The 27,686-nt window shown below is 38.2% G+C and overlaps 2 protein-coding genes across 12 annotated transcripts in view; both read left to right on the forward strand.

The window, feature by feature from the left end:
* Nucleotides 1-126: 126 nt before the first annotated feature.
* Nucleotides 127-10,361, forward strand: YIPF4 (Yip1 domain family member 4). The gene is made up of 6 exons (XM_039352345.1): nucleotides 127-372; nucleotides 3,664-3,826; nucleotides 4,520-4,691; nucleotides 6,006-6,083; nucleotides 6,681-6,794; nucleotides 7,585-10,361. Exons 1-6 carry the CDS (start codon nucleotides 273-275, stop codon nucleotides 7,720-7,722), a joined length of 765 nt encoding a protein of 254 aa, XP_039208279.1. The 5' UTR covers nucleotides 127-272; the 3' UTR covers nucleotides 7,723-10,361.
* Nucleotides 10,362-15,278: 4,917 nt separating this feature from the next.
* BIRC6 (baculoviral IAP repeat containing 6) overlaps nucleotides 15,279-27,686 on the forward strand; it is a 149,594-nt gene continuing 137,186 nt past the window's right edge. For 8 of the 11 annotated variants that reach the window (XM_039352325.1, XM_039352326.1, XM_039352331.1 and 5 more), the window contains exon 1: nucleotides 15,279-15,926. In XM_039352325.1, coding sequence (XP_039208259.1) covers nucleotides 15,644-15,926 — 283 coding nt within the window. In that variant the 5' untranslated portion in view covers nucleotides 15,279-15,643. The remainder of the gene's footprint in view (nucleotides 15,927-27,686) is intronic. The other 3 variants (XM_039352328.1, XM_039352334.1, XM_039352335.1) reach the window with 1 other exon arrangement.

Here is a 27,686-nt window from a genome sequence, read left to right on the forward strand (position 1 = left end):
TCCAACCAATTACCAAGCACCAGGGTTCTCCAGACCAATGAAATTCAGTTCCGAGGCAATCGGGAAGTAGATCTTAGCAGCCAATCGAAGAGGGCTTTACGGGAGCCCAATCGGAAAGTCGATCTCAGGTTTGCTGGTTGATGCTCAGTCAGCAGGAGGAAGGGATGGTCTCCGCCTCCGCGGGTAGCTGTTGACCCGGGTGCCCGGCGGTTCCCGTTCGGCCCTCTCTTGGCTCTCCGACCGAGCTTTCGAGGCTGTCCGCGAGCGGAGCAATGCAGCACCCGGGTCCCCCCAAAGCGTCGCCTCCGGTGCAGCCGCTCTACGCTCCCAATAACGGCGACTTTACCTTCGTCTCCTCAGCCGATGCCGAAGGTAAGAACGGGAATGGGGCGCGGGGATAGCGCCTTCTGCGGAGAGGGCACGCCGGGGCTGCCTGGAGGAGGGAACCGAGCAGATGCCAAGAAATGCGGAGCCCTATGGCGCAGCCTGGTCTGCGTGGCAGAGGCACCTGCGGGAAGAGAGGAGGGTTGGACTAACATGTCCAGTAAATAAGGAGGGATCGAGTAATGGTGGTGCTGGCGGAGGAGGGGGGGGGGGGGAATGTGGAGCTTTACTGAGTTCCGCAGAGCCGCTAAACAAACAAAGGGAGTATATACTAAAACTGAGTTATGCAAACATTCTGGTGGTTTCCTTCCATTCTTTGCGGACTCTCTTCCATATATTGCGCACAAGGCTGTGGATGTGGCACTTGGTTACTTACTCTAATAGGGTATCAGCACAGATTGCTGTTGTGTATAGATTTCTATAGGTGTAATGCAGGTTTGGGGCGCCTTTGAGCAGCTTTCTGGGAGTTGTAGTCAAGTACCACTGGAGGGCAACAGTTGGGGGAAATTAATTAATCAACATACCGGTAATTGATAATAAGTGAAGTTGAAAACTTACGCTGATCACATCAAATTAGTATGATTCACAGGCTTGGACATATTTTGGGAGAAAGATGGAAAAAGTGAGATCATAGTGTTTGAAAGGGGTTTACAATCCTTATTGATCATGGCAACTATGGTTTACATTTGACACCAGAAACACTAAAACTTGATACCAGTTGCTGAAGGACATAGCTACGAAGTTGCAGTTGAAACTGCTTTTATTAACATAACCATGTGATTAGCAGCTGTGAAGACAAAATGTGAACTAGTCTGGCCTTGGAGCTGAATTAGTATGGATGCCATTATGTCCTTCTATGATGACAATTTATTTAACAACCATTCAGCGTCATGATGACATTGAAAAAAAGTAACTTACAACTGGTCTTCATATTTATTACCATTGCAGCATCCCCATAGTCACTTGATCAGTATTCAGGTGCATGGCAACCAGCATCTATTTAGGATGGTGGCAGCATCCTGGGATCATGTGATCTCCATTTACAACCTTCACAGGGGAGTTCCAACAAGTAAAGGGGGAAACTGGATTTGGCTAATGACTGCAAGATTTGCTTAATTACCTTGGTGATTTGCTTAATGACCATTGCATATGCAGTCACTCTGGATAGCGTGATAGGTGGCATATAAATTTAATAAATAAATCAAGGAGAGAAGCAATCTAGAACTACGTAAGGACAAATTTCCTAACAGAAAAATTAACCAGTGGAACAACTTACCTTCAGAAGTTAAGGGTGCTGCTTAAGCAGTGAGTTGGACTAGAAGACTTCCAAGATCACTTCCAACTCTGTTATTCTGTTAAATAGGGTAAAATTGGGTGTGTAACAACCACATCACATAGGGACAGAAGTTCTAGTGCCAGTTGTGGTCATAAGTAGAGGACTACTGTATTAAATTTATTGAGATTTCCAGGTTTTTAATGGAAAACTTCAAAAACTCAACTAGTTCTCTACACTATATATGGCTCTGTACTTCAAAACTGAACATCCCATAAATTCTACTGATGGTTAAACTGTTGCGTATTTAAGTTAAATCTCCTTCATGCTCTTCAATCAAAAACATTTTTGTGCAGTGAACAGAAAAGTATAATAGCAGCTCTATAGATTTTAGAAACAATAGATGCAGTGCTTCAGCAGTATCTGAGCATTATTACAGAACTAACAGGCCAAGTTTTCAATCTACCCTGCTCACTAATCAAACAGTCATTTATTTTGCATAATTGGAACAGAGTTTGGCTGCATCTTATTCTGGATTGTGAAAGTATCTTATTCTTAGACTTAGAGTTATATATAATAAACCACAGATATTTTTCTCCAATTCTTTATTTTTTAGATTTGTCATATAAAATTGCTTTGCCCATAGTCTTTTAATTTACAAGATTTTAGAATATTTGTTGTTGGTACATAAGTCTTTTGCAATTTAAAAGTATTTTCCTGTTTCTGCCTAACCACATAATTGACAAATCCAAACAATCTATTTTTTTTCTGCCATGCCACCTACATGAATAAGTGGACTATGTGATAATGCAAGAGAAAAAATGAATTTTATAGCATATCCTTTCCCCACCCTAGCATTTCATCTGTCAGTTGTTGTTTGGCCTCTTCTTCATTTAATGTTTTTTTTTGAAATAATACTAAGCCTGTGTTCAAGTTCAACCTGAACAACAGCTAAGAATTGGGCAGGCAATTCTAAAACAGTAAAGATTACTACAGATTCCTGTGCCAGTCTGCTGTTTGAATTATCTGGTCCAAATCTTTGAGTCACTGATTAGTTTGAAGATCTGGGGAGTAAAGAGATCTGCCATCTCTTTTTCCTAGCTTCGGCAGCTGATCCCCAGGCTGGGAGAAGTGGCAAGTGAAAGGAGTCAAGAACTAAATCTACAGAACAAGCTTTCTCTCTGTGATTAGGGAATGGTTTTCCTGCCAGCTGATGATGAGAAGATGGGATAGCATTGTCTTTCTTGCACAGGAAATAACACCACCATCCTGTAGCAGCAAGCAAAAGCATATATAGACAGCAAATTCTATATTGCTTTAGTTTCCTGTTGGCCAATTAACTGTTGGCATTTCAGTTGAACTATAGAGAAGAACCCTATAAAACTTCATGCTAAAGTGAACCTTTCAGCTCTCCACAATGGATAAATATATTGGTATTTGTTAGGGCTTTGCAAAACATATCACATGAGCACAGCACCCCTTCCTGAAGTTTTAAAGCAGCCAGGTCCTTTGGAAAGTTGTCATGGTTGCTTTAAAAACTGTCTCCAGGTATCCGCCCATTTGTGTCCATGCTACTTTGCTGGTGGTCCCAAATCTAGTGTCATCTATGCATGCATCCAACAACTTCCAAGGCAGTCACAAACCTTCCAAAGGATATCACTGCTTTAAAAAATTATTAAGTTCATGTTAACACATTTTTCAGTGCACGTCTTTTGATTTCTTTATGCAACCAACATATTTCTTCCTAAGCAATTTTCTTATATGTGTTTAAGGATAACTTAGCTTTTCTCATTATGTTACACTTTTTTTTAAGCTTAGGATAATACGCAAATCCATCCACTTTAATTTATAAACCATGTTTTATTTTGTAGAATGAGTTTGGTTAAGCCAACAACAAACCAAAAATGCAGTAATGTAGTGTGATATGAAAATTAGGCTACAGACCTTCCCTTTTCTCATATATATAGCAAAATATATATTCTTGACTACTTTTTTTTTTACTTAAGATCTAAGTGGCTCAATAGCATCTACAGATGTGAAACTCAACCTTGGAGGAGAAAATGTGGAATTTATGAAAGAATCCACAGCAACCACCTTCCTGAGGCAAAGAGGTTATGGCTGGCTTTTAGAGGTGGAAGATGATGACCCTGAAGATAATAAACCACTCTTGTAAGTAATATTGCTTTGAGATTCTTAGCTCAGCTCTGCCCTTCAAACCAATTTCTTTTAGTGCAAGGGCAGTGATCTGAGGAATGGTGAAGAAAGAGGTAAATGAAAAGAAAAGTTGACAAATAATTCTGTATTTATTGACATTTAAATACAGCTATCATTTCAATATTTTTGGGAAACTGTAAGTAGAATTTTCCATTTCGGCGGCATGTCATAGTGTACTGTTCAGAAAACATTATAGATTAAAATATTTTTTTCAGTAGAATCAATATAAAAATATTAAAAACTTTAATCAGGAGAAGCTCAAAGCTATGATAGACAATTGTTTAAAAACGCTTAAAGTGTGTATATTTGCATCTGTATTCCATGGATAAAAGGACATTAATTTCTGATAATAGTATGATTTCTAGGTTTCCTACTATAATTTTCTTTCTTAGGGAGTAAGAATAGAGTCATTATTCTCTGGCAGTATTTAACATGGAATAATACAGCTGTCAGACAAGGAGTGGCTTAGCTTATTGTTTGCTAGTATTAAAAAGTGTCAGTACTTCTGCTTGTTCAATAATAGCTAAAGATATTTGGGGGAAAAATCAGTTACTGTGTTTCATATACAATTCATAAAGTCTGTCTTCTCAAACAATGCTAAGCCATAATTTCAGGACATATTATGGAACTTCTACTTTTTTATAACAGAGAAGAATTAGACATTGATCTGAAGGATATATACTACAAAATTCGGTGCGTCTTGATGCCAATGCCTTCTCTTGGATTCAACAGACAAGTAGTAAGAGATAATCCTGACTTCTGGGGCCCTTTGGCTGTTGTCTTATTCTTCTCAATGATATCATTATATGGACAATTCAAGGTGGGTAAAAAAATTTTTTAAAGCACCTTCATTATTTTATACTCATCAACCGTTAATACAGTTAAACTGTTATCAGTCAAATGCCTGCATCTTCATATAAAAACTTGAATATACTCTGAAAAATAGCTGGAATATGGTGATGTTTTTTATCTTAAATTTTATTTCTCCTTCAATATATTGCTTGTGCTTACATTATCCTGCTTTTTGTTTATTTTTAATTTACTGTATTTTCTGGCATATAAGACGTCTTTCTAAAGCATGCAAATCGGCTCTGAAGTCAGGGGTCGTCTTATACACCAAGTCGTCTTATACACCAGAAATTATGGTAGTTTCTGAAGTATAAGACGACTTTCTAAGCATGCAAATCGGCTCCGAAGTCGGGGTCGTCTTATACGCCGATTCGTCTTATATGCTGGAAAATACGGTACTGTTTCCAAGTAAAAGTCAAATGGGTACTGCAGACTGAACCTTTTGGCCCTAATCCATTGATGATACATTATAGTGGTTGCCTCCTTTTTGAAATATAATTTTGCAGAGGTCTTCTGGATCAAGCTGAATCTATTCTGTTTCTTATAGTGGCCAACAAGAATTCCATAGGCAGGGCTTAAAGATAATAGCAGCTCATAGGAACAATTTTTTGAATCTGAAAAATGCAAAGTAACTAAAACTATTACTGCTATTCCTGTTACAATTATCATAACTAGGAGCCACTGATTAACTTGATCTATAATTAATCACTTTTAAAGTTTATTATGTATTACTTATGTTATCAAATTTAGAAAAGTTATTGAAAGTCTCATGGCAGTAGTGTTAATAAACAAAGTACTGCATTTTATTTGTTCATTTGTTATGTACTCAGGATTTAGTAGGGTTGCACTTTTGATCTGAAGTTGAAAAGATATTTTGGAGCAAGTCTAGGAACAGACGTTGCATCTGTCAGCATCTCCTTTAAAAATCAGCATGAGTTTGCAGAGTGGCTGTATTATCTTAAGAAAATACATTTTTGAATTAAGGACAGGTTGATAGATGTAATGTAGATATTCAAGCCCACCCTGAAACCTAGCAGTTTCCTGCCATTCAGTTTAATTAGGATAATCACAAAATTTCATAATATGAAGCAACCAGTGTTATGTTAGGAAAATTTAAGAGGATTTTGTCCAGAATAAGGCTTGCACAATTGCATGAACAAGAATGAATGGGCTGATTGAAAGTATTATTTTTCAATTTAATGAAGAGTTTTTGTTTTGTCAAAATTAATTAATTTTTCAGTTCAGAAGTAACCATGTTGATTAGAATCTTTAACAATTTCTTAAGGTGGTATCCTGGATTATAACTATTTGGATATTTGGATCCTTAACAATCTTCCTGTTGGCCAGGGTTCTTGGAGGAGAGGTAAGAATTTTGTGAAAGTTCAACTTAAATTATTTTTAAATTGGCACTAGTTATAATGGTTTTCATTCCTTAGTTACCCATTTTATGGTCCTATCTAAGATCAACTTGGATGAACGCTAGTTGCCCAATATTATTGATTTATCAGAAGGTATCAGCAGTAAGTTGGGAAGTATACAAAAAGAAAACAGATAACATTGAAAAAGTCTGTTTATACCACTGAGACAATTCTGCCGTTAAATACTGAAATCCAAATTATATCTATATTTGGATCTATTCAAAAATAACCTTTTCAATGTATTTTTCTTTTCAATACCCATTTCAAATAAACCCTTGTCTTTTAGCATATCCTTTTCAACATCCTTTGTTGAACTGCTCTTACTATTAGGAATATTTTTTTAACCAGAGCCTTCCTTTTTATAGTTTTAAGTCCACCATTCTGTGAAGTTTTGATCGTTTAGAAAATGACTACATGGACAAGAGGATTTGGGTATTAGGCTTGTAAGAACACATATGACTTATGTACTCAAGTTTGAACGGTTATCTTTGTTAGTAGACTGAGTTACTAGAAACAATGACTGAAGTATTTTAAATTTACAGGTTGCATATGGCCAAGTTCTTGGAGTGATTGGATATTCTTTACTTCCTCTTATTGTAATAGCACCTGTACTCCTGGTAGTTGGATCATTTGAAATCGTTTCTACTCTAATAAAAGTAAGTTCAATATTATTTATGACAAGACGACTAAAATCTCAACAATATATCAATTTTATACAGCAGTATATTATGCAGATAGTACTCATGTTCTGCTTTGCTTTTGAGCTAATTTATGCCTATAAATTGAGACCCAATTCAGTCAAATGATTATGGCTAGAAAGCAAGAAACCATGGTTCCAAGTCCTGCCTTAGCCATGAAAGCCAGCTGGATACCTTGGGTCAGCCTCTCTCAGCCCAATTCAGGCAGGGATATAAAATATATATGATATGAGTTATAATATATAATAAAGTTTGACTTATAATATTCCATCTTTTAATGGTTATATTCTTATAAATAAATATTTTGATGTAGAAAACCTCAAAACTACTGTATATTTTTGACATTAAAAAAGATATAAAAGAAACCAACCTGTTAAAGAAAGCTTTCAAAAGCAGTTGGATAAAATTACTTTTTTCTCCAAATAATAATAAATTGACTGCTTTGTTAAGTATGGGGAGGAAAACAAAACAAAAAATCTTGTTAGGACTTTCTCCTTTTGTAAATACATTCATTTGGGATTACAGAACTGATTTGGTATTAACTGGAGATAGTTTCCTGCTATGTAGTGCCTTCCAGATATGTTGAACAGCAGTATCAGATTGTCCACATAGCAATAGGAATTTAGTTTCAGGTTACTGTCCATAACTAGAGGTTATTTTGCTGTTTCTTGATAAAAAAAAGTTCTACTGTGCAGTTTAGGACTTTCCTTCTGTTGATAACATTTCTTTTTTCTTTAATTTCTACCAGCTTTTTGGAGTATTTTGGGCTGCATACAGTGCTGCTTCCTTATTAGTTGGTGAAGAATTTAAAACCAAGAAGCCTCTTCTGATTTATCCCATCTTTTTATTGTACATTTATTTTCTGTCTTTATATACTGGGGTGTGACCAAAATTGCTAGATTCAAACAAGGACATTTTGATCACCATGAAGACTGAACTGTTGGTGGATAGAAAAGGCAAGTGATTGTATCCTATCAGGTGGATGAAGTTTCAATAGTATCCTTAAGTACATCTGTGTATTATTATTTAAACATTTTTAATTATATTACAGATTTATACCAGAGTTTTAGGTTTATTAGATTTTTAAAGAATAAGGATGGTAACATTTACAGACATGCTATTTGAAGAAACTTGTTACTTGTGCCAAAAGCACGAGGTCCATAAGATAGGTAAACTCTCATGGAACTTGAAAAAAATGAGTTATCATTTGAAACTATAGTTCCCATAAATGTATTTATCAGCCAATCCTCATTGTTCCTATATTATGTGTAATCTTGTCCAATCTTGACTTGGCTATTGTTATCAATTCTGATTTAAAGTCTTATGTTGATCAAACATTGGTTTAGGAAATTTCATCATAAAGGGGATTTATGGTTGTCATTACCATAACACGAAATTTTGAAGTAATATTTAGTAGTATTTGAAGTAATTCTTTTTTTTAAAAAAGTTCTTGTAAATATGTCATAGCAAAATATTGCTTTACAAAGTTGATTTTGAAATCTTTCAGAAAAAAGTTTTTATCTTCAGCTTTATGAAAGTGGTAAGTGGAAAAAAGTTTAAATAAATAGTATGATTCTGAAAAAAATCTTCAGTAGAATAAACATTGCTTTCTTCCAAATTGAACTTGTTTTATAATGCCTTGTTTTGCTGTTTGATGTAAACTGGTTTGGGATTGGTAAAATTGTTAGCCGCAAAGTTGCACTTGAAATTTGATTATCAAGTTTAATATGAATTGACATTATTGAAATGGTTCTTTAATATAATTGTATATTAGTCACAAATAAAAAAGACATTCTGCATTATTAAATAAGGATTTTCATAGCAATGTTTATCGTTTGCAAGGTACATATTGAATCTAGTCTGCTTATTCAGATAAGTAGATATAGACGTACAAGTAATTTTTGTCAAATTTGAAATCAAGGCATAAATTGATTTATAGAGAAACAATTACTTTTGCATTTTTTGAATTTGAATTTTGGATGCACATTGACATCTGGCTGCATTTAAATAACTTATAGCCAGAAGACTTGGAACTGTACACTTTGCAAAATTGTTAACATATTATCATATTGTTTTTCAATAACTCTAAACATTTTCATATCAATTAAATTTGATTGTATTTGAGTAAGAAGTTAAACATTTAATAGAAAAATAAGTAGCTACGAACTACTCTGGCTATCTGTTGATTTTACTGACAAATTCTCAATTTCTGCCAATTCTGTAAGTCGAGCAGCAGATTTTATCATTAAGCAGATTACATTTAGACCTAACGTTCTCTTATTTTGATGAAAATTACCAGCATTTAGGAAAATAACTTAAATCCATTCCCTATGTTAGAGTTTATTATTCAGCGCATCCACAGGATCTGGTTACTTTTGTCAGAATGATAAAAGGAGCATCACACTGCAAGCTCCAACACTTTGGGGGCATGCGTGCAAAGGAGTGTCACGAAACAAGGTGAGGCTTGTGCTGTAACGCTGTTTTCATCAGTCTTTCCTTCTACACCTCCTTCATTTCATTAGATCCAGTTTATTTTTATGAATATATTCTTGGAAATCAAAGCCAAGAATAAAACAAAAAGGCTGTAAAATGTGCCTTCTAATAGTTCCCCCTCTATATAATTCTAAAAATTGAAGAATAACAGTTATATCTTCTTTTCATATGAAGGGATACCTGTACTTGTAAAAGCTCTGGAACTGCTGCTTTCTGCTTAAAAACAGCCTGCGCTTTTCTGTGTAATCATGATAGTGATCATTTTCAGAATCACATATTGAATGGCCTCTAGAACATCCAATTCTATGGTAGATTTTGATTTACAGGAAAAAAAAAAACACTAAAATTGAAGAAAAACATAATGTATGAAACTACACAATATTCTTTCTGTTTAAAATGTAAGATTTCAGTTTCATCTACCCAATTTAATTCTTAATACTCAAATTCAGCTTTATATCAGATAGCTATGCCTAGATGTAACACAGATATATGGCAATCTGGGCAATATCAGACTTCTCATACCCAGTGCCCTGAACATATGCTGGGTTAAAGCTTCTATCCATTCTGTCCAGCATGATCTCAAATTTATGTAATCAGCCAAACATCAGAAGCATACTTAAATAGAAACATGTATTTGGTATGAATGCTAATTCATTAAAATAGTTATTGTCTTAATTGATTAGAAACTGCTTTGGATTAAAGTGTATATTAGGATGTAATATTAATTTCTGTAAACTTGAGAGAACCCATTATGTTTCCAAGATTCAATATCATTTAAATATGCTGTATAAAAGAAGCTTTGTCAACAGTTTCCCAATGGTTTAAACTATTTATTTATAATAGTGTATCAACTCCTACTTTTAGCCTAACATATATGTAAATACAAGTATTTTATACAAAATGGAATTCAGTTTGTTTACACAATACATATAAATCTGCTGTATAATATCTAATCCAAGAGATAAATATCCGTATTTTGTATGTTTAACCTGTGTTTATAAGAATGTAAATAAATTTTTAGGATTATTGAAATACAAGCTTTTGTCATCTGAAAACACGTAGAAATAATTACAAGGTTTTGATTTTATAGCTTTCCATCAGCTAAAGTCATGGATATCCATGTGTGAGTTTGACACAGCCTATTTACATTCATGTTTCATCTACTGAATGTTGTAACCTGAGAAAATTAATTACGCTATATACATACTTTTATCTGCAGTAGGCATTCATAACTATTTTAAGTGAAATCATAAGTTTCTTTTCAAAATTTTGAGGTTAATTCTACTTTTCTTTCAATCTCATATTTAGTTTCAAGGAAAAAAGTTTCCTTTAGCGGCTTACTTCCCCCCCCCCCCAAGTATCCATTTTGAAAGTCTTGAGTAGTATTACACAATGGACTTTTACTGTTTAAAAGAAATAACTATTATTACATTTATAATGCTGCCCAGCTCGTAGTGCATATGTTGGCACTTTTCCGTTGTCTTATTTTGCAAATTTCTTATTCTTGCTGTAGTCATTTTTCATTTGGATTACTGCAGTGCTGTATTAGAGCTGCCCTTGAAGACCATTCAAAAGCTGCAGCTGGTTCAGAATGCAGTAGAATGCAGAGTTCTGGGTGCCCTGTGGTTTGCCTGATTTACACCACTGTTGCATGAGCTGCACTGCATTCTTTCTGGGTGCAGTTCGAGGGGCTTGTTATCACCTACACAGGGCCATGTTATTTGTGGGACCACCTGCACCTAAGGATATCTGCCCTTTTTCTAGGTCTGGTAGATGCACTCCAGGTCCTTTCCCTTAAATGCTGTCATCTGATGGGACTTTGGAAATGTGCCTTCTCTATAACCATCCCAGCCTTTTGGAATAGCCTCCCAACTGAGATTTGAGAGGACCTATTCTTTTAGCCTTCTAGAATGATGTGAACACCAAGTGCTGGGCTAAGCTGACAGTGTTGAGTCAGGAGGCTAATAGTTTGGTTCGTCTGGCACTTGATGGAAAGATTGTTCTACTTTTTGTCCTGTTTTTATTAGTTGGATCACTATGTGAGATAGTAGGCCATATAAGTTCTGTAAATAAATTTATCTACCTTGCTTCCTGAATTCAAGTCTTGAATATCAATGGCATGGATGTAGGCCATTGTTCTTATCTACTTTAATACCTCCATTTCAGATTTTCAAGCTTTCTGTATTTTAGCTGAATACCCCTAGAACTCTTGAATGTTGAAGGATGACTTCCAGTTCCGGATTGCGGCTCTCGCAGCTGTGCGAGGAGATTTCTCTCTTCGCCAGCTGATTCTCTGCTGCCAGTAGACCCTTAATCGGGTCAAAAAGCCGTCTTGAAGGGGTGGCTACCAGTGAGGAGGTCCTCGTCGTCCTTGGGAAAGCTGCAGCTTCTTCCAAGGACCAAGATTGCTCCTTTGGGCCGACGGTGGAAAGAACAGCCAGTAAAATGGCCATTCACCTTGCTGCTGTAACCACAGGAACCACCGTGGCTGAGCCGGGTGAGACTTTTTCCCTTTCCTCTCTTGGTTCTCCTTTTTTTTTTTTTGTGCCTGTAAAAAGCACTTTTGAAATCATTTCCCTGCTCTGAGAAGGCAGCGTTGGTGAATATGGGAAAAAGAAGCTTATGGATTGAATTAATTTAAAGTGACTTTTTTTCTCTACTTTTATTTTTTTTTTCTTCACTTTGGGGTCTTGGAAAACTTTTTAATATTGAATCTGCTATTGGACTTGAATTCTCCTTTTTTTCTGTGTTTCCTGATCTTGTTTATGAGATTCCTGGTCTGTGGGAGAAGATTTTACATTGTACTGAGGACACCTTATGGAAAAAGTCAAAATTGCAACTTTCTCTTTTTTTCTGATGATCAGACTGACCTTGACTTTCAGATTACCATAAAAAGGAAAATATAAAGAAAATTAACAGCTGTACTGGTGGGGGTGGACATTGATTAAATATTTTCTGAACATAGTCTCTACTAAATGATACAGACTGTTTCTAATTATTTTTGAAATGGAGCAACCCTTGGTTCAACTTGACTATAAACTTATACTGGAAAAACTTTACGAAGCTCCTGATGAAATATGTTCGCAAATAAAAGAATTTACTATGGAAATAAAAAACAGAAATTCTGCTTTGAATCTATAAATTGACTCCCAGACCTTATCTGAGCACTCTATAGACCCAAAAACAACAGAAGCGGGATTAACTAAAGATAAAGAAGAGTCCATCCTATTTCATATGCATGCTGATGAGATCTCTGAGGAACTAAAAAGGATTGCAATTAAACAACTTACAACCTTAAAACCAACAGAAATGGACAGACAAGCCCAACGAACTGAGAACTATGGTAGCTTGGATAAACAACTATCATCTACAAAGTTGGACATAATTGAGCCGGCTATTCAACAGTTCCAAACGTGGAGATTTGACTTTTCAAAACAAGGAAGGAGCTAGGTCTCTAAAACAGAAAAGAGGACGTCTTTGTTTGATTCAAAGGATACTACAAGGCATAAAGAGTGACTTGTTCATTGATATAGAGGCCTTGTTATGGAAACCGGTTTGGCACAAAAGGAAAGCTACAATAAGATTTAAGAATGTGACTTAAGGTTTTATATAATGGGTTTAAAAGGCTTATTAGATATGGATTGATTTATGGCTTAAGGCAGTTAAATAAGAGGTTAGAGTGAATAAAAATTAATTAAAGGTTTGAACTTAATAACAAGTTGTTTTGTCGATGTATTAATATGTTTTGGATACAGTAACTTTGGGAGGACATTAAAGAAACTTAATACAGATTGTTAGTTTATAAAGAATAATAGAAATAGAAAGGTATTTTTTCTCTTTTCTTTTCTTTTTTTTTGCTTTGTTTCTGTTTTTTCTTCTTTGTTCTTTTTTTTCCTTTTTGATTTGAACTAATGTTTTCTTTTCTTATTAGAACCAATAGTCATTTTGTAATGGAAGAGGAATAGGAAAAAAATAAGAAATGATATTAATAAATGTTTATTGAATATGTTAAGGAAAAAGGTTATGGGGAGACTCCCAAAGTGTTAACTAGGTATTTAGATTAGAAATATGGAACATAGCAAGTGAAATAGTCAAATTTAACACAGGATCTGGATTTGTGGATTTATTTAGATGAAAGATTATTGAGGATTGTTATGATTGATTTAGTTGTATTGAAATATATCAATTTGAATATAATATGTCATTAGAGGGAAAAGAGAGGAGGTTTTTAATGGCTTAATCTGAACTTTATGAGTATGACTTTGTTTTGTGGACAATTGATTGCCCAGCCACCACACTGTTTCTTAAGCACTTGTTTGTAAAATGAAAAAAACAATAAAACTTGTTTTTTTAAAAAAAGAATGTTGAAGGATGTTTGCCTGTGAAATCTATCACTAAATAGACATAATAGTGTCTGTAAGAAAATTAGTAATTTTTTACTCTTAAATAAGCTTCTTTCCTCAGCATTAAACTGAATGCTTCTGAATGTGTATCAATGCACAAATCATCAAAAATATATTCGAAAATTCTCATACCTTGAAAATATGTTGCTAGAAAAAGACTAGGTTTTTTAAAAGCTGAAATACAGGACTGCTGAAAATAAATAGCCTATGTCTGTTGATTCTTTTGAGTATCTCAATGGTTTTTTGATAACACATAGTATCCTTCAGGGTGTCTGATGAGCCGTAGACACTCCATTTCAGAGGTTTTGAGCTTTCTGGCCACACTGGGCTTGGAAGTGGCGATTAATGCTGTTCACCACAACAACTGCTGTACAATGCTGTGATTGTATCATTTCAGATAATGGAAGTTCTGCATTCTGTGGCCTGATGGACATACATTTCAGATAATGGAAGTTCTGCATTCTGTGGCCTGATGGACATAATTCTGCCATGACTGTCTCTTGATTACTGCTTCTGATTTCATGTAAGCTCATGCTTGTATCATTAGTGATGGTATCTTGCATCTTGTCTTCCATTGGCTTCTGTTTCAATTGCTTTTGATTTTTATAAGCATCAACATTTTCTCCATTAACTATTACCTTTGCATTAGGTATCCAAAAACCATAGCTTCGTTATTAGTGCTTCCAATGAACAGTGTGATTTTTATTTCCTCCAATATTAAATGATTTGTTCTTTTTGTAATTGGTGGTATTCTCAATGATTTTCTTCAATATCACAATTCAAAGGCATCAGTTTTTCTTCAACCCTCCAAATGGTCTAGCTTTTCCAGCCAATTCTTAGGGCTAACATATCTTGGCTGCTGAAATCCAGATTACCACTAGATAGCAACAAAGTGACAGATAAAACTAACTCTTGTGGTATGCAGGTTATTACAGCCAAGATATGGTAGCCATAACAATTATTTTCTTGTATTAGTCCAAAGTATTGCTATCTAAGGGCTCAAACAACTTATTATTCCAGTTATTTTCTTGGAAATAGTAAAAGTAGAGAAAATAGAAGAGCCACTCGAAAGGAAAAGTTCCACAACTTAAATAGAAGTCCAAGTGTCTTTTTAAACGCAACAAAGTGGGATTTACTACTTACTTCCAATACGTGGAAATGCAGGGGCATTATCTTACTATCCTAATACACAGTTAGGCTGTAGCTGTGGAAATAAACGCGCTCGGCCGCATCTATAATAAATTTATATTGGGCCTTACAAGCCAAAAACCAATGAGAATCAAGAAGGCAGTCAACCTTCTTCAACCGACCGGTCTCTATAAAGTAGGTTCCTCGGCATCTCCAACAATCGATGGAATTGTTTCAATACACATTCGGATTCTCCAAATTTAGAAGGCTGACAAAAATGCCAATACATTTTCTCTCAAATCTGAAAGGGAACCTGAGGGGTTTTTTTTCTTTCCAGTAGTTCTATTTCGTCAGTTTACGAAATAAATACACCGCCGCTTCAACAACCATTAAGCGGGCTGGAAGGCGGAGACCATCTGCCTACGGAAGCAGGAATAGGCCCAATCTGCTGATCAGGTGACTTAAAGCGAGCTCTTCCTAGGAAATCGCCTCAGGAGGCGGAAGGGCGCATGCCAATTCTCCTTCCGCCCTTTCACTTCGAATAGGCACTGAACATCGAGAAGCGGTTTCTTAGCGGCACTCTGCTTCCGGCGCAGTTACGTCACCTCCTCTGGACGCCGACGCTCAGCTCCCTCTCCTTTTCTTTCTCACTCGGTCTCTCTCTCTCTCCCCCTCTCCCTTTTTCCCTCCCCCTTTCTCCGGACCCGGATGCTGACTGGTGGCGGCGGCGGCTCCTTTCGGGACTGTCACTGAGCGGCTCAGCCGGGCCTCTTGTCCTGCGCGATGGCGGCGGAGGAGGCCGGGGGAGCGTCTTGTTCCTCGGGGCCGGTGTCGACCGGGCCGGGGCCGGGGCCGGGGCCAGGGCCGGGTCCCGGGCCAGGGCCAGGGCCAGGCCCCTGCGAGTGGTTGCTGCTGCGGGACGGCTGCCTGCGTTGCGACGCCGACGGGCTTTGCAGCCTGTGTTACCACCCGGCGCTCAACGCCATCCTGGCCGTGACCGCCCGCGGCGCCATCAAAGTCATCGACGGCACCTCAGGAGCTACGCTGCAGGCGTCGGCGCTCAACGGTGAGGGGGCAATGGGCCGGTCCAGAAGGGACCCCCGTGGGTAGCGGGAGGTGGGGGAGAGTCCGGGAGAGGCAAGCGGGGCATCGCGGGTGTGTGGAGGGAAGAGCGGGTGGCGTTTGGGGAAAAGAAAGACTGCCGTATCGTCCCTGTCTCTTTCCTCCCGCTCGTGGTAGCTTTTCGTTCTGTCCCCGGGGTGTGAATGTGGCGGTTGGGCTTTGGGGCCTGGAAAGTCCGTTTGCTTGCTGACAAGAGCGCGAAGGCGAGCCGGCTTCTTCCTTCTCGAGCACCCGCCACTTTTATTCTTTCGAATTATGACTCGGGAGGACGTAGAGCCGAAGCCAATAAAGGCCGGCGGAGTTGCTCGGTTTGAGAAAGAGGAAAACAAAACTGGAAGTCCCAAAGTTGCCTTTCTTTGCCTCCCGTCCTTTACGGCTTCGTACTTTTCTCTTCCCCACTTCGCAGATCGTTGATTTTAAAGCAGGGTTCCTGAGCCCGGTGTGCTCCGGAAATGCTAGACCTCGGGTGCCACCGCTGTCATTCCACATGGCAGTGTTGAAAGAAAGGGTGATGTTGTCCAAGAGTGACAGAATCCCAGTTTTGGAAAGCTGTTTCAAATTCTGACTTATTCTCCCCCCCCCCCCGTTTTCTAAAATTATGCCTGCACCAGTTATTAAAAGAGAAGGGGGAAAGGTGTAAGTTTCTTTGAATGCTTTCTTAGAAATGAGTATCCATTTGGTAGCTGGTGATTACAAGCAATATGTGTGTTGATATGCTGTAATTTACCAAAGTATGACTATACTGTGTATAATATGCACTAGTATAGATTGCACATAATCTCTGCTTGAATTGTCTGTTGGTAATAACACTGAAAGTATTCCTATACTAAAAATTCAGATACCCCTTAACTAGATTGGACAAACATTGGTTTTAAAACCTCAAAGATTTTTTACCACTTGCACTAGGGAAAATTTGGTGGTAATGCTGTGGTTCTGTATATTAAATGTTACAACTAAGCAGATTTCTACTTTTCCTACAATGCTGTTTTGAAGTAGAAATATAGCAACACGTTGAAGTAGTTGTACTTTATTACCCTCTATAGAATTTTGTTATATTGGTCAATTTTTTTTAATGGCCTATATTTCAGTGTTTGAAAAATGTGTTTAAGATAGGGAAATGTAATCCTAGTTTATCATTTCTTAGTATGCATTGTATTTTGTGAAGTTTGTGGTAATTGAAGAATAATAAGACTAAGTATATTTATAGTGAGAACCAAAAATACCTGGGATAAGGAAAATTTTGTATAAAAATATTTTAAAAGATAGAAGATGACTATAAAACATTAAGTGTTATGGTCATATGAATTATGCTTTATTTAAATACTTGTTTTAAATGCCACTTTTCTGTTCAAAATGAATAATCAAGTCTTTACAAGTTAAAACAGCATAAAACATGAAAAAATAACTAAATTAAATCACAAATAATAAATAATGTTAAAGGCCTTGGTAAAGAGTTTTTACAAGTTTTCTAAAGGTAAAGAAGGTAAAGTGACAAAATAAGCTCTCTTAACTGTAGGTAGTCCTCTGAAAGCAAGGCTATCCTTTCCTATAGATCTGGAGGAAAATCTGTTAGTCAAATCATGATCTTTTTTGGGACGTTGGTAATTAGCACTAATGCCTTTAGTTATACTTGAAAATCATTTGACACCAATGCAGATTTTTCAGTATTATCTAGTTATGGGACATCTGCATCAGAATTGTAACAGTACTGAAAAAAGTGACTTATGATTGTTTTTCACACTTATGACCGTTGAAGCAGCCCCATGGTCAGGTGATCAAAATTCAGATGCTTGACAACTGACTCATATTCATGATCGTTGCAGTGTCCTGGGATCATGTCACATCTTTTGCGACCTTCTGACAAGCAAAGTCAATGGAAAAGCCAGATTCACTTAACAACCTTGTTACTAACTTAACAACTGCAGTGATTCACTTAACAACTGTGGCAAGAAAGATTGTAAATGGAGCAAAACTCGCTTAACAAATTTTGGGGTCAATTATAACAAAATAAATGGTCAGATTACATCAATTGGTCCAACTGATATAATTTTTAAAAATGCGATTCTTGCCACTACTATAATCAGGAAAACTGATAACTAATAACAAATCAAGTATATTGTAGGCTTATTGTTTGAGTTAAACCATTAGTTTCTTTATCAAGAAATCTTTTTTGAATTTCAGTAGTGAATTTCAATTTGTTTTCTTCAATTCAACTCATTATCAGTGTAAGCAATGGTCAAGAATAATGATTGCTTCCTTGGAATGAAATGGAAAATATTTTGGAGCTATATATCAGAGCTTTTCAACCAGTGGTACAGGTACCACCTGTAGTACATTGGCACCTGGCAGGTGGTACGCAACCATCCTAGAAAAATGGTAGCGGGGGAGGGGGAATGAGCTGAACCAGCAACTGATTCATATTTATGATGGTCACAGTGTCCCAGGGTCATGTGAAGTGACCAAAACCTGCTGCAACCACCCAGCAGAGGGGGGGGGGAATAAAAACCAAACATCACCCCACCCTACCCCCGCTGCCAATCCTCAACAGAAATGCTCACAACAATGAAAACCTCGGACAGGAGGAAAAGCGCAGCCGGGCGGGCAGGCAGGTGTCTTGCTCGGCTGTGGCTTGGGGGGCACTTTTTTCAGTGCCATTGTAACTTTGAACAGTCACTAAGCAAACTGTTGTAAGTCGAGGATTACCTGTACTTTATCACTTTTTTCTTTTCTTTTCTTTTCTTTTTTTTTGTGGTCATCAAGTTTTTGACACCTTGCTAGGCGACTGGTGGTACTCGAATGTTGCCATATCCTAAAAGTGGCACAATGGGTGAAAAGGTTGAAAAGCCCTGCTATATATCATCAGAATATTAATAGTATTTCAGACCAAATGTGAATGTCCTATACAAATAGTTTCACGTAAACATGATCAACATACAGGAAAAGATGGACTCCTATGGAACAGCATAGGAAAATGATTTAAGTATAGAGCTGAAGACTCTTATATCAGGACATGGCTTGACAGGAAGGGCCAGAATCACTGCAATTCACTTCCCTCAAGGTGCAGGTTTACCAGACCGTCTAGGATACATTGAACGATTATTTGAAAGTTTGAGGAGAACAGGAAGATCTGATATAGTTTATCAGCTGAGTAGGTTTGCCATTTTCCTAACAGAAAAGTTGATTGAGGTGGAAAGAACAACAACAGCAACACAAAACATTTTCATGCATTGGTGTGAAACTCCGATGGGTAAAAATTATTATAATACGCTATAAAATTTATTTAAAAAATCTATTGTGAAACAACTATTTCACTTTGGCCACTTAGAGTACAATTTTTTTATTAACATAATTCCAATATTTTTGCTTTATAATATAAACTAGGAAATACATTACAGTGTGAGCAGCCCCAATCTTATCTTGTTTTCCCTTTTCTTTCTACGTTGAGAGAAATGTATTTATTTCTTCGATTGTTTTTTATTTGCTTTTCCTTTTCTAATCTCTTCTTGCTTACCTGAGTCTGTCCTTCCTTCCTTCTGCCTAGCAGAGACAGATTGCTTGTTTAAATTGTTTACAGACTTTCCTACTCCTTGTCTTATAGAGAGATACACATGGCAGAATAGATCCAATCTTCCTCCTTGGCCACTGCACCTTTTCTTCCTCAGCAATGCTACTTCCGAGCCCTTCTGCTTTCCTGCTGCCCTGGCCTGCATAGACTGATTCTAGTCAGAGAGCAGCACTAAGCATAAGAGGCATGATTAGGGCATTGGTTTCATGGCCTGTCCAATCAGACTTTCAGTTGCAAGGGGATCTGCTAGGTCAAGCTGAGGTGAACCGTTAGGTCACTAATGCCAAACTCCCTTTTCCTGGAATGCACCTTGTATCTTCTCTCAGCATCCTCTATGCTTATCTACAAAGTGTAAATATGCTTCCTATCTCTGATCTAGGCAAAGAACATGTTAATTGCCATCTAGTCATAGTCTAATTCTCAGATCTCCTATAGAGATGCTCAGGGTTTGCTAGACTAGCACATGCTTAGTGGATAAATTGGCTGAGCTATTTTTGTCGCATTTGGATTTATATGTATTTTTTTCTGACACTTTTGTCTATTAATACAATTTGGCTAAAAATGGCATCTTTCTGATTTTGCAAGTTTTTACCAAAATGTAAGTCTTTATGGGAATATTATGTATGAAGTCTGATTTATTTATTATAGATATCATATTCAAAAGCTGCCCATCTCCCTCTTAGAGTGACTCTATGAAGTTGCTATTTGAGGTTCCATTTATTTATTTAAAACATTTGTATAGCCACCCAGTTTAAAACCAAACTCTGGACAACTCACAACCAAAGAATAAAAACATTTGTGCAAATAATAAAAACAGAACAATAAAATGAAGAACAGAAACCTGGCATCACAACAAATTTCTCTGATGCAGCCCACAACATTCTCACACTTCATCCTATCTCACAGTGTGGGGAAAGCCAGCTTTTAAATGCTTAAAAGAAGGTTAAAAAGGTAAAGGCCTGCTGGCTCTCATGGAAGAAGGTGTTCTATAGCAGAGGTCCCCAACCTCTTGCGCATCGGACCGGTTCCAGGGAGAGACGTTTTTCCACGGACTGGAGGGTGCCTGGTTTTGTGTGCTCCCAGCATCCTGCAGATGGGGCTTTGCTTGTTTGTGCAGACCGGTTGCTGGCATGCTGCGGCCCAGTACTAGTCCACAGACCAGGAGTTGGGGACCCCTGTTCTATAGGGTAGGGCTGAAATACAATGGAAAAGTCCTATTTGTTCACTATACTCCACTTTTATTATTAGAATTTGTGATGGAGATGGAAATAACTTAAGTACATCTTTTTAAAAGTATGTATAGTTTTAGCAAAGTAGTAGTAGTAGTAGTAGTAGTACTACTACTACTACTACTACTAATAATAATAATAATAATGTTGGAAGGGACTTTGGAGATCATCGAGTCCAACCCCCTGCTCAGGCAGGAAACCCTATACCATTTCGGACAAATGGCTGTCCAGTCTCTTTTTAAAAACTTCCAGTGTTGGAGCATTCATTGCTTCTGGAGGCAGGTTGTTCCATTGGTTAATTGTTCTAACTGTCAGGAAGTTTCTCCTTAGTTCTAGGCTGCTTCTCTCCTTGATTAGTTTCCATCCTTTGCTTCTTGTCCTGCCCTCAGGCGCCTTGGAAAATAGCTTGACTCCCTCTTCTTTCTGGCAGCCCCTGAGATATTGGAACACTGCTATCATGTCCCCCCTCATCCTTCTCTTCGTTAAATTAGACATACCTAATTCCAGCAACCATTCCTTATATGCTTTAGCCTCCAGTCCCCTAATCATCTTTGCTGCTCTTCTCTGTACTCTTTCTAGAGTCTCAGGATCTTTTTTACATCGTGGTGACCAAAACTGGATGCAGTATTCCAAGTGTGGCCTTACCAAGGCATTATAAAGTGGCAACGGGATTAATAGTTGAGAGTTGTAGAATCTTTTCAAGCACATATCACCAATTATTATTATTATTATTATTGTGCTATGCAATACATATAGAACATGCAGAAAACAATTTTGGGTGGAAAGCTTTTTTAATGCCTTTTAGAGCCAAATGGGATAAACAGCCTGCTAGATATCGGGAAATGCCTGTGGACGTATTGGTACCCATGAAATCAAAATTGCCACCACTGCTCGAAAACCAATAACTTTAGTCTGAAGAATTTCTTTAGCTGTACTAGAAGTACGCGTAAGAGTACTTTTCTTCCTTCGGCAGTACCATAAGGCAGAGTTCTCCAACCTTTCTGGCTTTGTGGACTGGCTGGGGCATGGAGAATGGATGGTTCTGTGTGAGTAGTGGGCAAGCGTGCACATGCATAGCTCCATTTGCACAAGTGGTAGGCAGGTACGTGCACGCAGCTCCACTTGCGCATGCACTTGCCCGCTGCTACCGTAGGTGGAGATACACCCACATGCTCACCTGTCACTACCATTATAGGAAGTTTCTGAAATGTTTCATATTTGGGATTGGAAGCAAAGCTGTTTATAACTAGTACTGTTGATGTATGTTGTGATTACTGTTGTTACTTTATTTTTACATCTACTGTGCTGAAATTGTAGTGAAGTTATTTCTGTATCAAATTTATATAGCCAGCCATCTCATGAGAAGTGACTCTTAATAGTTTCCATTTTAATGTTGTTCGTGAATATAGTGTATGAAGCAGGATATACAGATGGTAGAAGAAAGAAGGGTTTATAAGGAAAGAAGATTCTTATGACATTTATGATAGTTTTCATAATTTTATTAAAACTATTTCAATAGGGATGTGCAAAATGTTCCATGCATTGTTTCATACATAGAACAATTAGTTTTGATTGCTCCAAGTCTGAACTGAAATATGAGTTTGAATATGTTGATTCATATATGGAACAAAACAGAATATGTTGATTCATATATGGAACAAAACAGATTCCAATTACAGACCAAGAACTGATTATTCCAGGCAGAAGTGGTTTGGGAAAAACAGGAGGAAAAAATAAAAGAGGCTTGAGGGATTTCCTTAGTGACACAATGTAGGGACATTGGTTGCCATGACTGAGCAAAGTCATCATAAGGAAGTGGTTAGGCTGGTGGGCTATGCAGTGCTTGCAGATTTTTTATTACTGCTGAGACCATCAATGAATACATAGTGCAAGATACTGGTGACAGTTGAGGCTGAGGAAGGGAAGAAAAGAGGCGGGGGAAACCTAGAAGCAGGCAGGTCTGTGGGAGTATCTTATTGGAAACTGCTAAATTGAGAAAGAGACTGGGTTGTGTATAATGCATGTCCTATATGTCTCATCATCACCTAATATTCTAATAGCTTTCTGGATTTAGTTTCATCCAAAATCGAGAAAAGCAAAAACATTCTGCTGGAAGCTCCTTGTTTAGCTATCTTCATCTACTTCAGAACACTTTTTTTTTTGTTTCCACCAAAATAACATATCAGTTTGATTGCTTTTTAAATTGTAACCATTCCGTGCTATTTTTACTATATACATTAGACCAGTGGTTCTCAACCTGTGGATCGGGACCCCATTTGGGGTTGAACGACCATTTCACGGGGGTCGCCAAACAACGCAGTGCGCCATTTCCCCCCCCCTTTTCCTTAGCTGTGCTACTCCCTTTTATTCTATTGGCGGGCTCTGCTGAGCCCGCCAAAAGTCCCATTATGCAAACAGTGCTGCAGCAGTTGAGTAGTCCTCAACTTACGACCGGTTGGGGGTCATGGCATTTTACAATATTATTGTGTATACTGTGATACACACACGCACAAACATACTATTGGATATTTTACTGTGTCCAGTCTTATAGCTATAATAAATGATTTGATTTGATCTAAAGTTATTCACATTTTCCTGCAGTTATCAACCAACTATATGTTTGGGTTGCAAAGAGTGAAAATGAAACTAGGAAGGAGAAGCAGTGATTGAAGACCTAATAGTGGAGAATTGTTTCCTACAAGGGAAGGGGTTATGGAGCTATTATGTAGTTTGGCTCTGCTTAATTGAAAGAGTTAATATCCTCTCATCTCAAGGAGCCGTGCTGATCTCTGTTGATCCACTCTTTTTAGCTGCTGGGGTAAATTAGAACATCCCTGTCGCATCCCTCATAGGTCGCCTATAGCCTTTTGTCTCCTGAAATGAACTAGGTTCACCAATTCAGCCTCAGAATCAGAGCCAATCATAATATATATAAGTAGTCTTTGTTTAGAGACTGCAATTAATTAAAGCAACTCAGGGTTAAGTGAAGCTGGGGCAAACTGAAAATTATGTCTCTGTGATTTGCTTACGATTTTACTTCAGTTTTCCTTCTTGCTACTTCCCTCAGCTGAATTGGGGTTCTTTCCCATTCTCTTTGAGGATATCTTAGAATGGGGTATATAGGAACTCCTTAACTTATGACCACAATTGAGCCCAAAATCTCTGTTGTTGACAGTGGTTAAGTGAGTTTTACCTCATTTTATGTCTTTTCTTGTCACAGTTATTAAGTGAATCACTGCAGTTATTCAGTTAGTAATATGGTTGTTAAGTGAATCTGGCTTCCCCAATGACTTTGGAAAAGGTGATCACACAACTCCAGAACATTGCGACTGTCATATGAGCCAGTTGCCAAGAGTCGAAATTTTGTTTACATGAGCATAGAGATTCTGCAACAGTTGTGTGAAAAACTTGTTTTAGTGCCATTGTAATTATGAATGATTACTAAATGAATGGTTGTAAGGCAAGGACTACCTGTATGTTATACCTGCATTGGTATTACTCTGTGCTTTGACACTTCATTTAGAATTTGCAGGATAGATATCAAAGAACAAGAATTTTAAGACAGACAGGATGGTAATATATCTTTAAAAAGCTTTATTAAGAAATTGCCCCTGAATATATTTACACGTTAGAAGGGAAGGGGGCAAGACAAAGAGGAACACAGCCTGGAGCTGAATAAGAGACAGGGAAAAGAATACAGTAGCTAATTCCTAGAATGTCCCAACATATATATGTTAGTGTGAGAGTAGTAAAGGTTTAATCCGGCAAGATTCTGTCTGGGTATAAGCAAATAAAGAACTGAACTTTGGCTGGATTGCTCTGTGTTGTTCTTGAGCTGGGCCTGACATTCTGTTATTACTTTATAATAAAGTTAGCTTATCTGGTTGTGTTTCCTGTCTGGTCTACCTGATAAGACTGACATCAATCTTGCAAGTCACTTCCAAGCAGAGGAATTTCAGGAATGTCCTCTGATCGTAAAGAAATTCTGCTATCTACCAAGCATCTGACAGTAGCATTGTTGCAACACCAGCAGCTACTAGATGTGCAGATGATCGATTTGCAGAATGCTATAATAAAACTAATGCAACTGCTGGGGCAGAATTTGCCCCAACCCGTGGCAGTTCAACGAATTGCATCTCAGGCAATGCTTCTGCATTCCCTTAGGACAGTGTTTCTCAACCTTGACAATTTTAAGGCATGTGGACTTCACAGCATTGCTGGTTGTGGAATTCTGGGAGTTGAAGTCCACATGCCTTAAAATTGTCAAGGTTGAGAAATACTGCCTTAGGAGCTTGCCAGAATCAGGATCCATTCTGGACATTCACTGCTCAGTGTGAAATGTGTAGGGCAGGCAGACCAGTTTTCCACTGATCACACCAAAATTATTTTTTGATTAAATTTGCTGAAGGAAGCAGCAACTCATTCGTTGAGGGAACCATCTGATATTGGACAATTACCAGGACCTCATATGCAAACCTGAAACTTTGGCAATCCCATACAAGTTGGAAGATCTGGGAGCTGAAGCAGAGTCAGAATAAGGTCATATATTTTGAACATTAAATTACTTGCTGGAGATGTAGGGTGGAATGACTTACCCTTGATTGACCAGTTAAGAGAGGGCTGGCTGAGGACCTAAGAGACGAACCTATGAAGCAAGGCACCCCAAATATCCGGGATGAGCTACGACAGCATTGTGTAATAACAGGCATTACTGGATGAGTTAAGGCAGAGAAGAAATGGAAAGGGGAACCTATAGTCCAGTGGTTCTCAACCTTTCTAATGCCGTGACCCCATAATACAGTTCCCCATGTTGTGGTGACCCCCAACCACTTATATATCACTGGGTGCCAGGGCATGTCCAAAGAAAAGGGGAAAAAATGGCGGACAGCCTTGTTTGGCGACCCCCGTGAAATGGTCGTTCGACCCCAAATGGGGTCCCGACCCACAGGTTGAGAACCACTGCTATAGTCTGTTTTCTCCCATATCACCCTCTCCCAACAGCCTCCTCGGAATCCAGCACAGAAGAAACTATGCAAATCGGATCAGTCAAACTCTGTGCCATCAGGAAAAAAAGCAAAGAAGGGACCAGTGATTGTGCTTTTTACTATGGGGCTCCAGGACTGATAGCCAGATCATGTCTGTTAAAAGCACCAGTGTCTTAAACAACAGCAAAACTTGTAAATCAACAGGGTGATAGTCAGCAAGTACCCATCTCATTTCATAGCAGCAAACCAGGGAGACCTTGCCAAACCCCCAAGCCTGAGGCTCCAAACCGGTGATGCTGTACCATTGAAAAGAGCTCAGCAAGCAAGCATGCTTAATTGCTCCTATTACCATTATTTTAGATTCTAGGGAGAAGGTGGAGTTTTCTGTTCTTGTAGAACTGGGACAATCATAAATTTCATAAATATAGAAACTGTAGAAATTAAAGTTGCCTATAGGTAGTCCTTATTTAGAACCACAGTTGAGGTTAGAATTACCATTACTAAGTAATGCAGTCATAAAGCACAACATCACATGACAGCATTACTTAGTGATGGTAATCCTGGCAATCCCCATTGCTATTGTTAACCAAGAATCATGGATCGTTAAGTTAGTATCCACCCCAATCCAACCCATACCTCTAGACTTGGTCCCTCCTTCCCTTGAGCCTTGGTAAGGTAAGTTATTACCTCTTCTTTAACTTGCCCAAGCCATCTATCTCCCTTTCCCCCATCTCGGCTCTTTTGGACACTGCACTCTGCCTTGCAGATGGCAAATAGCCCCAGAATCTCATGCCTCAGAGGCTGGTTGCCACGCTATTGATCACTGGCTTTTTGGCATACTGAAGCTCTGAAGCTATAAGAAGCCCCTGAGCCACAGTGCAGCACCAAATCTTTTGCAGTACGAGGACCCAGCAGCACAATGCAAAACAGCTGTTTCAGAAAGCCCCGGCAGTGCAGCACAAAGTCTCTGCCCAGCACTACAGTGCATAGTCACCTTTTCTAGAAGCCCCCCCCCCCCCCGTGGTGCTGTGTAAAACTGCTATCTGACACCTCAGCATGAAGTCACACCCAGAAAGGCCCAGAGACACAGTGTGAAGCCACCAACCAGCACCGCACCATGAAACTTCTGCCTCAGAAAACCCAGCCTGGCTGCATTCATTGCTCTATATTGAACCAGGGGTGTCAAACTCGCAACGTCACGTGACGTGTCACGACATATCATGACTTTTTTTCCATTGCTGGCAATGGGGTAGGCGTGGTTTCAGTATGACACATCCGGTCTGCGGGCTAGCAATTTGACATCCCCGCTCTATACTCTGTGACCCCTGCCAGCTGCATTCTCCAACCTCAGCTGATTTTCACCATCTTCCTTCTGCTGCTGCTGCTGAGATGTACTAGTCCTGGCCCTTCACAAGGCACTATGTGAGGCCATCTTCCCCATGTCAAGCTGGGCATACGTGGTCAGCAGTGGGAACAAGAGGACACCAAAGATCAGCTACGATGGCAGGGGCTGGGGAGTGCAGGGGCAAAGGGGCATACATGGCTGTTGAACAAAGGCAGGACCAGAACTCAGTCTTTCGGTTTTTAGACTTGTGTATAAAGAATGTATTTTCTTTTACTACTCTTGATAATGTTCAGTATTTGTCACAGGTGTGTGCATGCTTTTCCTTTTCAGAATGCATAATAATTCTGTCTTTTGTTTAGATTATTTTTCGTCAAAGATTGAACAATTTGGTCAATTTATTTAGTACTAAAACAGTACTACTATAGTACTAAATACTGTAAATCTCATATCACTAAGTTATGAATTAGATGGATGTTTGGAAGATATTTTTATCAAAGTTATACTGAATAGGTTTTTGGATTGTTGAAACATACTTGACTGTACCTATAAACATTTCTTCTATAAAAAATTAGATTAATAT

This window comes from Crotalus tigris, unplaced genomic scaffold, assembly GCF_016545835.1.
Source record: "Crotalus tigris isolate CLP2741 ecotype Arizona unplaced genomic scaffold, ASM1654583v1 scf7180000018420.1175843, whole genome shotgun sequence".
Classification (NCBI taxonomy): domain Eukaryota; kingdom Metazoa; phylum Chordata; class Lepidosauria; order Squamata; family Viperidae; genus Crotalus; species Crotalus tigris.

Coding starts and splice junctions, on each gene's coding strand:
- YIPF4 (XM_039352345.1), top strand. CDS start 273: ATGCAGCACCCGGGTCCCCCCAAAGCGTCGCCTCCGGTGCAGCCGCTC. Junction 4,692..6,005: donor CATTATATGGACAATTCAAG/GTGGGTAAAAAA, acceptor CAATTTCTTAAG/GTGGTATCCTGGATTATAAC. Junction 6,795..7,584: donor TCGTTTCTACTCTAATAAAA/GTAAGTTCAATA, acceptor AATTTCTACCAG/CTTTTTGGAGTATTTTGGGC.